This window comes from Emydura macquarii, unplaced genomic scaffold (assembly GCF_026122565.2).
Source record: "Emydura macquarii macquarii isolate MOO-44397 ecotype Brisbane River unplaced genomic scaffold, CSIRO-AGI_Emac_v2 contig_2699, whole genome shotgun sequence".
NCBI classification, from domain to species: Eukaryota; Metazoa; Chordata; order Testudines; family Chelidae; genus Emydura; species Emydura macquarii.
This window is the reverse complement of record NW_027132836.1, coordinates 4,577,592-4,593,031: the sequence shown is the minus strand read 5'-3', so window position 1 is coordinate 4,593,031 and position 15,440 is coordinate 4,577,592. Positions and strand designations below refer to the sequence as shown.

General features: G+C 47.5%; 1 protein-coding gene across 5 annotated transcripts in view; it reads right to left on the bottom strand.

Moving 5' to 3' along the window:
* The window catches only part of SLC43A2 (solute carrier family 43 member 2), a 44,888-nt gene extending 30,358 nt beyond the window's left edge, over positions 1-14,530 (bottom strand). For 4 of the 5 annotated variants that reach the window (XM_067566008.1, XM_067566007.1, XM_067566011.1 and 1 more), the window contains exons 1-4: positions 13,252-13,683; positions 3,543-3,747; positions 2,250-2,305; positions 1,314-1,390 (exon numbers count right to left, since the gene is read on the bottom strand). In XM_067566008.1, the coding sequence (XP_067422109.1) occupies positions 1,314-1,390; positions 2,250-2,305; positions 3,543-3,747; positions 13,252-13,411 (498 nt within the window). In that variant the 5' untranslated portion in view covers positions 13,412-13,683. Of the gene's footprint in view, positions 1-1,313; positions 1,391-2,249; positions 2,306-3,542; positions 3,748-13,251; positions 13,684-14,259 lie in introns of those variants that run through there. The other variant, XM_067566006.1, reaches the window with a different exon arrangement.
* Positions 14,531-15,440: the final 910 nt, after the last annotated feature.

The following is a 15,440-nucleotide window of genomic DNA, read 5'->3' as shown; positions in this document are numbered from 1 at the left end:
CAAGAGATTTCCCTAAACCATTTAGCTTTCAAGAGCTTTGTTCCCCTCCATCTTCTCCAGAGAAGAAGCCACAGCCAAAGTCAATGCATTTACATGTGGGCAGCCCCATTTCAGTCACCTGCATTGCCCATGTGTAAGTGGAATGCAGAATCTGGCTCAAAGGACAGAAAAGAGCCTTCTCTTCCCTCTCACCAACTATCCCCACAGGCAAGGGACAGCTGAATGTTGGGTAGCTATCCACTATCAAGCTTTTCAAATAGAAGAGTCATAGGCCAACTGCCCCCCCCCCCCCAATATCATAGAATATTAGAGTTGGAAGGGACCTCAGGAGGTCATCTAGTCCAACCCCCTGCTCAAAGCAGGACTAACCTCAGCTATATCATCCCAGCCAGGGCTTTGTCAAGCCTCAGCTTAAAAACCTCTAAAGATGGAGATTCCACCACCTCCCTAGGTAACCCATTCCAGTGCTTCACCACCCTCCTAGTGAAAAACTTTTTCCTAATGTCCAACCTAGACCTCCCGCCCTGCAACTTGAGACCGTTGCTCCTTGTTCTGTCATCTGCCACCACCGAGAACAGCCTCGCCCCATTCTCCCTGGAACTCCCTTTCAGGTAGTTAAAGGCCGCTATCAAATCCCTCCTCATTCTTCTCTTTTGCAGACTAAACAAGCCCAGTTCCCTCAGCCTCTCCTCATAAGTCCTGTGCTCCAGCCCCCTAATCATTTTGGTTGCCCTCCGCTGTACTCTCTCCAACTTGTCCACATCCTTTTTGTAGTGGGGGGCCCAAAACTGGACACAATATTCTAAATGCGGCCTCACCAATGCCGAATAGAGGGGAATAATCACTTCCCGTGACCTGCTGCCAATGCCCCTCCTAATGCAGCCCAATATGCTATTAGCCTTCTTGACAACCAGGGCACACTGCTGACTCATATCCAGCTTTTTATCCACTGTTACCCCCAGGTCCTTTTCTGCAGAACTGCTGCCTAGTTCGTCAGTCCCCAGTCTATAGCTGTGCATGGGATTCTTCCTTCCTAAGTGGAGGACTCTGCACTTTTCTTTGTTGAACCTCATTAGATTTCTTTTGGCCCAATCAAGATATGAGTGAGCATGAATCTGTTCAACTCAGCAAAGGTTAAAGGATCCACTTGGCTCCTCCCTGCCAGTTCAGCTTACCAGTTAGATATTGGGAAAATAAAATCTCCCTATTTCCTAAAGGTGGGACCTTGCAAAGAGCTGTGGACCGGAGGTCAAAGAGGATAAGTGGGGGGAGCCAGATTCACAATTGCTTGTGTAATAACTCTCTTCACTTACCGTAAGGGAGGTGAAGGTCATGCACATTCCACCAAAGCCATTCAGAGCTAGTGAGATGAAGATCAGCACGGACAGTGCTGCAGTGGAAAAACAAGAGCATTTACTGGTTGGCACCACAATCCCTCCCTCCTCTCCTCCAATCACCCCCAAAATCCTGGTTCCGATTCAAGTAAAATTTTGGCAAGGATTGAGTCAACGCCCAGCATCTAGTGAAAGGTTCCTTCCAAACGGGCTCATTCTAGCTACACACACTTCGTCCTAACCCAAGGACGCAGGGAACGAAGTTCAGGTACTAGGAGAATCAGAATTCAGTGTGGGCTTCAGTTTGCAGAGCCATGGACATTGGTTTTTTTCTGGGATGGGATTAGTCCCCTGCACCCCCCCTACATTTCTCACTGTGAGCGCCACTGTTGAGGTACCTTACCCTGCCAAAACATTGGGGCTGGGAAAGATACAGCTGTCTCAGAGCCACCTTTGAAACTGCTGAGCAAGGGACGTATGATAAGCACACCTAGAATCTTCCTTCTGGAGACCAACCCTGATGCCCCCTCACCACAGTCTGCATCTCATTTGTCACTGGCAGGTCAGAATAAACAGTGGCAGTGTGGGTTTTGTTTTTTGGCTTTTTGGTTTTTTTAAAACTTTTTGCTCTCAGGATTCTTGAGGTATACGACTCTGGCTGCATTCCTATCAGTGCTGCCAAGAGGAGTTGGAAATGCCTTTGAGCCACTCAACCCTCTTCAGAGACAATAAGCAAGTTTATTCTGTACTTCTTTGGGGTGATCTATTTGGCTCACCGAGGACCCTATGATCAGAGTACGTGCCCTGGTTTTATAGTGTTCTCTGCACACTACAGCCCCCAGTTACTAGCCAAACCTTTCAACAGTGCAGTAACCGCAAGACCCTTCCATACAGTCCACAGAGCTCGGTACTTACAATTTGGATTACTGGCTCCATATGCAATCATCACACAGGACACAGCAAAGCATGCACTGAAACAGAATTGAAGCCTTTTAGCCACCTGTAAGAAAGCCTGCTATAGATACATTATACTGTCTCCACTGTCTCAGTGCCTGGCCAAGGCTGAGACCTTGACAATAAATTGGCTGAAGCAGAAACTAGATAAGATGGAAGGAATGCTGATGGTTTGGAGACAAAATCTAGATAAATGGGTGAAGGTTGTTCATGCACCTTCTATGGGTATTGAAGAGGCAACCTTTCCCAGTGCAATACTCAAATTTGAGGTCCTAAATTCTCAGGCAGCATCAGCATCCCATAGGGTCTTCCCATCCCTCTTCTGCATATAATAAGGAAACGGCAACCTTTCCCCATAACAAGACCCTAGTCGTAACTATCCAGCCGTCTGTCACTTCCCGAATGGTTTATTGTAAGGCAGCAGTTTGTGTGAGGAGCATTCAGAGCACAAAGCAATGAGCACAAAGACCAGCCCTCAGTGCTCTGCACTAGGTACTGGCTCAGCTCCAGGTGCAATTCACATAGTTATAATACTTACAGACCTAGAGCGCCTGGAATCCAGTTACCCAAGAAGCCACCTCTCCCCTGCATTCTGTCACAACAGTTTTTAGTAGCAACAGTACATGATAATTTAGGACAGGAAGTGATGCATAGTATTCCTTTGCCACTTGAAAGCACAAGGGAAGCTTTAGACAGGCAATATGCAATTACCCCATTTACTCCAGGATTAACATCCAATTCTTGCAAATCATGTGGGATGGAATAATTTAGTAACCACAAGCAAGACAGACCTTTTTTTCCTGTGTGATATAGCACCTTCAGCAACACTGAAGTACCATGCTTCTCCCACCCTAGAACCTCATTTCCCAGGGAATTCAGAAGTTAGAGACTCTAGAAATATGGACTTAAGTCCCACCCCTTTCTCCTTACAGTGTAATTCAACATGCATCCCTGACTACCGAAGAGATCACCTATCAGCCCCAACACTACCCTGTTCATAGCTGATGGAGCTCTGGGAGATTTCCAGTTCAGTTCAACAGCAGACAGGCTCTTTTCTTACTGGATGTCCATTTTACAAAAACAACAGTGCTCAGATACCATGGAGGTGACCTAGTTCTACAAGGCTGGACATGGTACAAGAACCTGTGTAGAATGAGCTGTTTGCCATAAACATTGCACTGAGGATTAAGCACAACCTCGGTCTCAAAATTAACTTCTAGGTTTGAAACAGCTGCTAGGCCTCATGACACCAACCTGCCAAGCAGACGCAGTTTGCGAGGGCCATATTTGTCCATGACAATCCCAAGAGGCAGAGTGATTGCACTCAACAAGAAGGATCCAATGGTAAAAGCCAAGTTCAGCATTTCATCCTGCTCCTGGCAGATGAGCCACCCATTGATCCGAATCACAGCCTCCTGCTCCGTCCTGTTCCCATGTGCAAAGCTGGTGGTAAAATTCTCTAGATGGGATAAAAGAGGAACACTGTTATCGTGTAGCAACGAAGAGATAGCACTAAACCCTGTTACCGAAAGAGGGGCAGGTAGAACAGCCCTGCACATATGCTGTTGCAAACAGAAAAAAAAAAAGGCACAGATCACAACTGCTTAGACATACAAGTCAATTTACTACTCTAAATCCAGAATAAGGGTGTGCACATACAGACTTCCACCAAGATTACCAGAGGTGTGAATTACAACCCATTCAATTATATTTCTGTTCCAGTCATCGTGCAGACAAGCCCTTAGTCTAGAACAATCATTTGAAAGGACTGATCTTCGGGTAAGCTGTGTTACTCCAACTCCCTGCACTGTGATAGTAGTTAAGAACAGCCAGTTCTAATATATGAATGTCTAGTTTTAGTCCTGACTCTCTAGAACGGGGACTCAACAGCTTCCCAGGCCACTTATTCCATTGCCCCAATTGTTCTCTCTGTATGAAGCTTCCAAGCTCCCTTGATCACAGGGAAAGATAGCTCATCTGGGCTCTCTATGCCTGTAGATAGTGGTCTCCCTCACGTCTTTCCCCAGACTTCAAATTTTCAATTCTTAGCTCCCAAATTATATCATCCAAAACACTGATCATATTTCTCTCTCTTTCCTCCTTGCCTTCAGGTAAAGAACACCAGTTGCAAACTCCCCCATAGAACGAAGTTTGTGTTTATCTGACACAAAATGGCAACTAAGCCCATTTCTCTTTGTTTATATTAGACGTTTCACTGCCCCTTGTCAGCTCTTTTGTTCTCTTGCAAGAACATCCCAGAAAGGCTTTAACGTTTTAAAAAGAAAGTATGCTGCCTTTTATATATTTTTATTTTCTGGCAGGTCCATTTTCAAGTCGAGTACGCTTTGTTGACATGACAAGAGACTTGGTCTTTCCCCGGATGGAGAAAAATCAACGTCATATAGAACTTGGTATGGTATGTAATAACGGGCACTGCCTTCACGAGAGTAAATACAGGTGACAAAGTTTAACATCACAGGTTTAGAGATTTTTATTTTTTACACACACAAATATATATAAAATGAGAATGATGCCCAAAATTGAACTTACTCAATAAGTAAGATCTCATCAGTGCCAAGAAGGGAGGAACCACCTTGTGTGAGAAACAACTGAATAGGACATTTGCCTTTTGGTACAGCATTACCAGATCTCTGGCATTCATCATTCTCTCTAATCCTAGCGGTCCCACTGCCCAGCCACCCTGCAAGTTACGCTTTCGGATATTACTTTCTTACCAGAACCTCGACACAAAATATAGTTCAAGTTCAACCTAGTTCTACAGCACTGTGCTATGCTTTTATTTACATCTGCTAATCGGATTACTCTCAGCTTAATATCACCTAGAAATAAACTCTGCTCTACCCTCTAGGTTTCAAATAAATACCTACAGACACTCCGTTACACCAATATTTGGGGACTGGAAAGGTACCTTTTACATGCACATACCTAATATACAAGCACAGGTGCTCTGCAGACATACCCCCAGCAGTATTGGAGCGTCTCTACCTTGTTTCATCTAGGTTCTTTCATTAGCACTTTCACTAATAGGGTCTCATGCTTCCCCTGGCGAGGAACCACAAGGTTTGACCTATTGTTCCCCCTTTGTTATTCCCTCCAATATTTATAGACCTTTATCCTCTGGTGTACCCTCTCTCTTGCCTGTTTTCCAGGTCTTCATGTCAAGTTCCTTAGTTCCTCTGTCTATGTGACCCATTTTTTGTTTTTGGCCCTATCAGCATCCATTCCACAGTGCAGAATGGAGAAGCAAGCATAGTACTGCAGCAGTAGTCTCACCACAGCTGATGACAAGAGAAACCACTCCCTCATTTGAGGTAGTCTTCACAAAAGAATTTGAGATTCAATGCAAATACTACAGACCTGCTCCAAATCCTATCAGACTCCTGTCTCCTCCCCATCTTGCAATACTTTACAAACACCCCTGCGAGGGAGACAGGGGATACAGAGGGGTCACTTCACCCAGAGCCTCAATGCTTTGGGCTATCTGCAGGGATTAGGTCATGGGAAACAGATGGGAGTGAAAGGTTAAACTCAGACAAATAAGAATTAGACAAAACAGAATTAGACACAACAGAGTGCTGTGTCAGCACTCTACAAAGATAGCTGCAGTGCTTAGTTGTGGGCTAGGACAGAGGATGGGAGCAACACTGATGATGCAGTGACCTTATAACTTTTGGTTGTGCATGTCAAACAGTCTGGCAGCTCTCCTCAGGAGAAAACAAGCCAGAACAGGTAACACTTGACAACAGTGGATGAACCATCATTAATTTTATTAGTGTTTATCTTTACAACACAAATCCTTATTAGCATGATTATCACATGTGGGCTGATATGGACAGACAAGCATGAAGGGCAGAAACAAAGAGGGCAGCAACGTGGGGTACAGCCTTGGAAAAAAACAGATTCCCCTTGAGATTAAACAGACACCACAAGTCTGTGCAGGTCACTCAGCCAGAAAGGCTCAGGAGCAGGGTGCTGCACTTCAATTTGTGGCTCTTTGAGTCATCAGGTTGTGTGTCGGTCTCAGAGGAGGACCCTGCTGATGGTACCATGTAGGAACTAAGACAATCTTATTGCAGAAAAATAGCAATTGCCCAGAGCACTGAAAGAAAATCCAACAAAGTAAGATCAAAGTTGTTTAATGAGGGACTCTGCACCTTGTTATTCTCTGACCCTTTCTACACAAAGAATAGACCAGCACATAAAGGATCTGCATGTCAGAAGATCAGTCTGAGGCATTCCATCTGGGAGAGTAAATTGGATAATGAGAGGCCCAGATGCACTGTACCCCAAAAACTCTCATGCTGAGTCAACAAATAGAAATTAGCACCATCACATGTCAAGGAGGTAGGACGATATTACCCTGAACAGAACCTGAATAACTACTTTTAGATACCTGGCTACAGCAAATACTCCAATTCTCACTCATCCACATCAGGATGTGAGCTGTGTACCACCGTGTGGCATGGTCAGTGCTGGTCTCACTCTCTTGTGATAGTCCACAGCAGTGGTTCTCAACCTTTACAGACTACCGTACCCTTTTCAGGAGTCTGACTTGTCCTGCATATCCCAGGTTTCGCCTCTCAAAAACTATTCGCTTATTAAAAACAAAAACAAAAAAACCCACAAAAAAGTGTCACCATACACTATTACTAAAAATTGCATACTTTCTGATTGTTACCATATAAATTACAAAATAAATCCCTGGGTTGAGAAACATTGATACAGCATATACAGCAGTATAAACAAGTATTGTCTGTGTGAAATTTTAGTTTGTATGAATTTCGCTAGTGCTTTTCATGTAAAACTTGGCAAATATCTAGGTGAGTTGATGTACCCTCTGGAAGACCACTGCATGCCCTCAGGGGTACATGTACCCCTGATTGAGAACCACAGCTCACAGAGCGCAAGGCTCCTATGGTCTGACAGCAGCTTCCTTTCTGAATTCTTCAGCCCGTGCCCATTTGTACCAAACATTTTAGGGTGTTCCTGAGCGTGAAGTTCAGGAGGCTACAGTCTGTGTAAATCAGAACCAAGAGATAGTCTGGACTCTGCTACCCACTTCGAGCAGTTTCATATCCTTGTGTAACAAACAACTAGCTAGATCAGCAGTAATAAGATGACTCACTGCAGCCAACAGTTACTCCTTTTACAAAACCTCCAATTCCAGCTGCAGAACCAAAGTTAGCAGCCTCACAGCCTAAGAACCAGCTCAAATTATTTAAACTCTTCAAAAATAAGGGAACTCAGGTGCAACTGCAGTGCCCATCAGAATTTAGTTGTTTCTGGACCTGGATTCCCACTCTCAAAAAAAAAAAAAAAAAAAAAAAAAAAAGTGGTCCCCAGACCAAGTGTCCCATAAGAAGGTCATTCATTAACTGTTCTTTGCTGTTCTGTGCATACTAAGCAAATACTGTTATACCAGGGATGAACTTGGCAGTTACTATAGTTATGAGGGCCATCACAAATCCTCTGGTTCAGAAAGATTCAAGCAACCCAGTCTAAAATCCATTTGGGGGGGAGTGGGGAGAAAGGCAAGGATAGCTGGGAGATAGAGGGTTCCAGCACATGTAGACTTTCTAATCTGAGATTTCTTTTCCAACACATACTTCTAAAAACATGTCAGGTGCCAAAACCTCCCATTTCCCTGTTTTGGCTTCCCATATTTTCTTTGAGTTCTCAGATAACATCTAGAAAACTAGAGCAAAGGGACCATGTATGGGTGAACAACCGACTTGCAATACACCGGTTTCTTGTGCCCATAGGAATTTACTTACCTTTTTAGTATTTTATGCTTTACACCCTTGTGATTGCAAAGTTAAATCAAGTTTGTGTTCCAACCCATACTATTCACTCATTTATACCATTAGGATGAGCTTCCAGTTGGTGGAATTGCCTTCCAGCTGGACATTCAAAGTTAATTTTCAAAACTTTTTCCAAGTATGATCTTGTGTTGCTGAGACAGTTATGTGGTACCAGCACCTTCTCCACAGCACTGTGATTTCAGTGACAGGTGCTTTGCAATTCAATAAAAATGGAACATTGCCACACAAACCAAACATTTACCAGATTTATTCGATTAATGATCACAGTCATATGTCTGGCTTTTCCACAAATGGGTCACTTCGAATTGCATGAGTTGTAAGAGCCACTCATGGCCGCAGACTGTGGGTATGTATATACAGCACCTAGAGACTGCAACTGACCTGTGCCAGCCAACTCAGGCTTGCAGGGGTTGTTTCACTGCAGTGTAGACTCCTGGGCTCGGGACCCTCCCACCACACAGGGTCCCATAGCTCAATCTTCACCCCAAGCCTGGAAGTCTACAAAGCAATGAAACAACCCTGCAGCCCAAGCACCACAAGCTTGAGTCAGCTGGCATGGGCCAGTCACAGGTTTTTCTTTGCTATGTAGACATGCCCTCACTGTCATGGGCTCCATAGCTTTAGTTTAGTGCTAAATTCCAACAGGAGTTAACAAGCCCCAGGCAACATTTTCCTTCTACTTTTTTGTATTTCAGGCCCATCAAGTCTGTAATTCAATTACTACATTTTAATCGGCTTTTTGGTATTCTGCAACCCCATCTCAGCAACCCTTTGTCTATCTGGCTCTTTATCTCTGCTGCCTGTGAACAGACTGCCAACTTCAAGGATTTAATATACCTTGAAAAGACCTTGATCATCAACCTCCCAATCCACATCAGGAAAAAAAAAAAATGCAGCAATTTATGGCCCTGAACACATCAAGTTTCAGAGTCCCTAGTAATTGCCGATAAAGCCTGCACATCCAGATAAAGTGTGCAAACCAGCAGTTGTTCAATGCAAAAGATGCTAGTTCAAGTAGTTTTGAAGGGCAATGAATGGTAAAATTAAAAGTGGAGCAAAGGGTCATGATCAGATTCCCAGCCAGCTTAGTCCAAACGCACCTCGCAGAAGGCGCCCAAAGATGGCATCTGGCCCAGGACTGGACAGGAGTCCTTCACTCACCAAGCTTATCACAGAGCTCATTTTTAACTAAGGCCGTTCTACACTCAAAATGCTGCAGTGGCACAGCTGCAACCATGCAGCTGCATCGCTGTAACCCCCTCAGTGAAGACACTACTACACCCACGGAAGGGTTTCTCCTGTCAGCATAGTTAATCCACTTCCACAAGAGGCAGTAGCTATGTCAATGGGAGAAGCCCTCCTGCTGATACAGTGCTGATTACATCAGGGGTTAGGTTGGTGTAACGGTGTTGCTGAGGAGTGTGGATTTTTCACACCCCTCAGCAACAGTTATACCAATGTAAGTTTATAGTGTAGACCTATCAAATATTTTGTTCCTCTGATTCTCTTACTTTTCTGGGAGTTCCTCCCTATTTTCCTTTTTAAATAAGGCTACCAAAGAATCCATAGTCTCCCCCGTGGCAGAGCAGCTGGATGGAGACCCATGTCACACCTGGAACGATTTCTACTGTGAAAAATGCCAGCCTTTTTCTGAATTACAGTCCCTTTCAGGACTGAGGCTGAAGCCTCCAGAAAGGAGGCTGCAAAGGGGACAAAGTCTAACTCTCTCCCTTTAGTCGGAAGGTATCACAAGGAACAGAGTTTTGCTGATGAGGGGGAAAAGCCCTGCCAAGAGTGTTTAGCACATTAAGAAATTTTCTGTGCAATAGTCACGTGAGCAGCAGAGTCAGAATGACAAATGCTCAAAGGTTACAAGTTATAAATTTCCTTCCCCTGCCAGTCTTTAGCTAGAAATCCCTCTTCCATGTATCACTAACTATTCTGGCAAGGACCGCTGGTCGTAAATATAACTGGGTTATGCTGGGAAAAGGGGTCACCTACACCGCATAACTCCAGTTACGTTAATGGACTTCGACAGCTACCAGAGGTGGGCTGAATTCAAGCCTATCTATCTATTGAGGCTCTTAGAACAGTAACCATCCTTGTAGCACGATTCCCATCATACAGGGAAATGGAAGAAAAATTGCAGGGGAGTCTGGGCGCAGCCAAAAACCAAGTAAGTTCTTTGGGAACCTACTTGCCTTTGAACTTGTACACCTTTTCCCCATTAAGTAGTTGTGATTACTGGCATCAGAATAAAGAATTCCTAGGATGGAAGAGAGAATACCGAGCAAAACTGGTCTATGGAACTCACTACCACAAGATATCATTCAGGCCAAGAATTTAGCAGACTTCTAAACAAATCAGACATTTATACAGATAAAGAGAACATCCAGTTATATTAGACAGTAGTTAAATAAAGAACATGGTTTATGCCTTGAGGCAAGAGTTAACTACTGACTGATTAAGTGAGGAAGAAACTTCCCCTGTGGACAGGCTATTTCATCATTGTCCATGACGGTGGTTTAACACCTTCCTCTCAAGCATCTGGCATTGGCCATTCTTGGAGACAAGACTAGGTGGACCATTGGTTTAACCTGGTGTGGCAATTTCTATGGTATGGAAGACTGTCAGGACAAAAAGTGTGTTAAGAATATCACGGATTTGGGAGGAATGAGGGGAGGGAGGGGGGAAAGAGCAGAGTGGACAGAAGATGGCCAAATTAATCAAAAAGGATTCAATGGGATCGTGATAAAGTTGGGTCCTGGCTAATTTGGGAAAGGGTTGGAGAGTAGCCTGGGGACTTAGTCAGTGGGGAAAGTCCCCAGCAACATCCATACATTGGAGAGAGACATACACAGCATCACTTCAGTGATTCCCTGATGTTTTACCTTCATGATGGTAACTGTGTCTGTTGCTTTTAACCAAACACTTTTCAGGCTGAGCTGAGACAAAAAAAACAAAAAACAACTCTGCTTTGAACACCACTGAACACTAAATCTTTGACTAAAGCTATTCTGAGTGCATCCTCCATACTACTGACAAGTTCCTTCATGAGCTTTGTGATAAGAACAGGGATACGCTGGGGCTCTGTCATGGATAAATGACAAGCTTTTCCCACACATTTATCAGTTTCCACTGAGTTCTCAAAACTCGTCTCTTACTATTCTCAGGAAAGAAGTTAGACTGCATGAATTACAAAACCCATCCCAGCTCCAGCTGGTGAGAAGCCTGCTGCAGGGGATAGGATAAAAATCCAACGTTTCTGTTTGAAGAGGTGGAACTCTGGAGAAGTTAGCTAGTTCATTACATGTAGATCTGCTGAACCTCCACCCAAACAGCGCTAACAGCACAGAGAACACTTGCAAAACCACCTGCCATCTTTCACTATCATACAAAATGGAATTTTCTAAAATAATTAACAACCCAAGAAGTTTAGAAGAACTGGACAGTGGATAAAAACCGCTCGGTGATGGGCAATCAACTCTTTATGCCACTAAAAGTTCTTTCCTCTTTCAGTTCTGCCACTTGCCTCAACCACCAGCTCCCTCCCATCCCTAACTGGCTCTGCACACTTACAACCCCATCACAGCTTTGCTGCTCCGCTAACTTCTGCGCCTCCTTCACCCATTTCTCTTTCAGCCCAAGGTCTTGCCAAGTTTCTCAGAAGACAACTGTCCAAGGTGAAGGCTGTCTTCCCATTCCCTTTGCTGAGCCTCAGCTCACAAACCCCTCCTTGCTAGACTCAGGGGTGCCTCTCCCACTCCCATGTTCCTCCATTACAAGGGATAATCCAACTAGCATCCTCCCCATGTAACAGGAGCAGCCTCAGTGTAATTCTTGGCTCCTCACTTCCCTTCTCCAAAGACGGGCACTCCTGGCAGAGCAGGTGATGTGACACAAGACAAGAGAGACGAAGTAGGGAGCAGAATTGTGAAGGCACTCAGAGGTGAGGCTAACCGACATGAACCTGATGCTGTGAAGCAGGGGGGGTGCGCGAAGGGGGGTTTCAGTGGACAGATCAAAGGGGTGTTCGCAACTTGGTCAGAGAGATGGATAGGGAAGATGGTCTCAGTAGCAGCATTTTGAAAGCAGTGGAGGGGGTGGTATCAGCATCTTGGGATACATCTACACAGTGAGCGGCAGCCCAGAGCAGCAAGTCTCAGAGTCCAGGTTGACAGACTCAAGCTTGTGGGGCTTGGGCTCCCATGCTGAAAATAGCGGTGAAGAGGTGGCATGTCAGGCTGGAGCTCTGGCTCTGAAGCCTGAGGAGTGGGGCGGGCTTAAGAGCCAAGCTGCAATGTCTATGCAGCTATTTTTAGCACGGTGACCCAAGTCTGCCAACCAGGGCTCTGAGACTAACTGCCGCGGACTGTGCAGAGGTACCCAGGGAGACCAGTGGTGAAAGGTTACAGTAATGGAGGGTGTGGGAGAGAGGAGGGGACCTGGAGGAGCATTCCTGCTGGCTGGACAGAAAGAAATAGAGTGGATCTCAGAAACAGTGTGGAGGAAGAAGTAGTAGGATTGGGACACAGCTTGGATGTGTGAGCAAGAGAGGGTGGAGCCAAAGATGGGCCCTGTGACTTCCCCCCCCCCCTCTCTCCTGCTTAGGAGCTGTACTCCAGTTCCACTTTCCTCCATGCCCTTTTGTTTCCGATCACAAGCAGCCCTGAACTGCTCCTGTACACCTGGAACATCTTCCCTGTCTGGTCACACTTCCTACACACCCACTTCTTTCCATAAACCCTCATCAACAACAGCATTTCTCTTTGAAAGATCAGCAAGACCCTGACTAGAGAGGCAAGGTAGAGACAAGAGATAGTACAGAAAGGCTTGTGTCTACATAGATTGTAAGATTCTCTCTGCAAAGAACGTGACACCAAGGATTGTATAGACAAATGTAGTTATGTCAGGGAGTCTCCAAGGGAACTAGGGAGGAGAATGCATGCTTCCAAATCTGACTAGTGCCTCAACCCTAGTCATCTAGGCACTCTTCACAGCAGTACCTATAGGCTGCAAGCTGCTTTGCCATGCCCCAGCCTCAACATACCTCACAATCAAACCTCCCGAGCAACAGACCATCTGAATTCATACCAACAGCCCACAGGCTTTTCCCTTACCTGGCTCCTGACACAGATAGGAGTAAAATCCTTCAGATTTCAGCATGATGAGCAACGACGCCCAGCCCAGCAGAACAGCGGAGAAGAGAAGATTCTCTACAACAGCTGTGCATGCCATCCACCAGCGTCGCCGATGCGCAGTAGCAAGTGTAGGGGCCATTGCTACACGTGAGGACTTACTTCTCTAGTGGCTAAACCTGTAGCAATGTGAAAACAGGACTCTGTTAGTTCATCCTCATGTGTCATTATTTACAGAATGAGATACTCATGAGTAGATGCTGCATGGAACAGAACTCAAATAGAGATGCCTGCTCTGAAAGGTGTGCAAAACTACACGCTAAATAGAAGACTTTGGGGTGTAAAACGGACTTTGAACTTCATTCTGCAGAGGTTCATGTCAAGCAGCCCAGGAAGGAAGGGAGCATGGGTGCACTTGGACCTGTCCTTATTATGGCCCCTCTGCTGCATATACTGCACTCAGGGGAGTGTTTAGCACTTCTGTTCTGCCTGCTAAATGGTAGCTATGAAAGCACACTTCGGGTGAAACCATAGCAGGCGATGTCTCCCACTGCCTGCTCAGAGCCCATTTTTATGGCAACCCCAGTGCCCTGCCTGGGGAGACAGAGAGAACAGGGCAGACCTCCTTTTTAAGGTAGTGCCAGTAAGAAATACAGCAGCTTGCAGACAGGAGAATCAGCCAACATGTCAGTATCTGCAGCACTGACAGCAGAACAAGTCTGGGCCCCTGCAAGGTGCCCCTCTGTTTATCTGTGCCTGTTGAGCCTGACCCACGCTTGTTAATCATTTTGAGTCCATCAAGCTCGAGCAAACGATGGATTCTCTACTCCCTACACCGCGTGCAGATCTGCTCTGAAGAGCAGACGCCAATTTTGGCTGCCCTATTTGAGACAGCCTGGGCCTGTTATTCAAGGACTTTGGGACTCCAAAATCAGTGGCCATATTGGAAAACTTGGCCTTTGTGTCACTTCCTGCAGTCAGGGTCTCTACCTCAAATATCCGTGGGAAGGCTGGTTGGTCTGGATGAGACGCAGAGCCCCACGTGAAGGAGCCATTTATATGGTCACTTTTCAGAGTAGAACCCACTTTCATTACGTTAAGGGAGAGAAGGCGCCAGGAGAACTGGGGCTGCCGGAGGTCCCTGGCTCTCGCGCACCACCCGGTCTCTGAGGTGCCATCCTCCTGGCTCAGCCCCAGCAGCGAGGGGTGCAAGGCTGAGCCCTGGGTGCGGAGCAGGACCCACCCACAACGGTGCCGTGAGGACAGAGCCCAGGACCCCTCAGGCACCGGCCACTCACCGCACCCAGAACCCAGTGTCACCTTGCACAGCCCTGCCCTGCCCTGCCCACATGAGCGACCAGGCCCGTCACCCCACAGAGACCGCCCTGGGCAGGGGCAGGGGCAGGGGCAGAGCCGGCCTGGCCAGGGCTGAGAACAGGCTCCGGCGGGCGCGTGCCAGCCCCCGGCTGTGAGGGGACTTGCGCCGCGCCCCGGGGCGTCTGCGCTCTGAAACTCAGCCCCCCCCGCTGCCCCCCCGACTCCCCTCAGCCCCCACCCCCCCCGGCTCCCCGCTGCCTCCACCCCCCCCGGCTCCCCTCAGCCCCGCTGCCCCCCCCGGCTCCCCTCAGCCCCCACCCCCCCGCTGCCCCCCCGGCTCTCCTCAGCCCCCCCGGCTCCCCTCAGCCCCGCTGCCCCCCCGGCTCCCCTCTACCTCCCTCAGCGCCGCCCTCTCAGCACCCCTCTGCCCCCGCCCCTCAGCGCCCCCCGGCTCCCCTCGCAGGGTGCTGACTGACTTCGGCTCGGCTCGGCTCGGCTCACCCCCACTCCGTCCCCGTCTCCGTCCCTGGCTCCGCTCGCTCGCTCCGGTTCCACCCGGTGTTTTTTTATTCAGCTCCTTAGAGAAAACAGCGGCGGCAGCTGATTGGCTGCGAAGGGCTGGAAACAAGCGGGGGCCAATCAGGGCCGGCCCGGCCCGGCATGGGGGGGGGGGGGCGGGGGGCGCAGCCTCGCGGCCGCCCAGACACCGAGAACCCGCCGTGACCGGCAGCCGGGCGGGCCGCGTGGTGCGGGCGGGGGCTGCGGGCGGGTCTCACGGCCAGCTGCCCTCCGCCGGCCTCCTTCGCCCCGGCCCGCCAGCGCCAGAGCCCCCGCGCGTCCCCATCCCCAGCGCC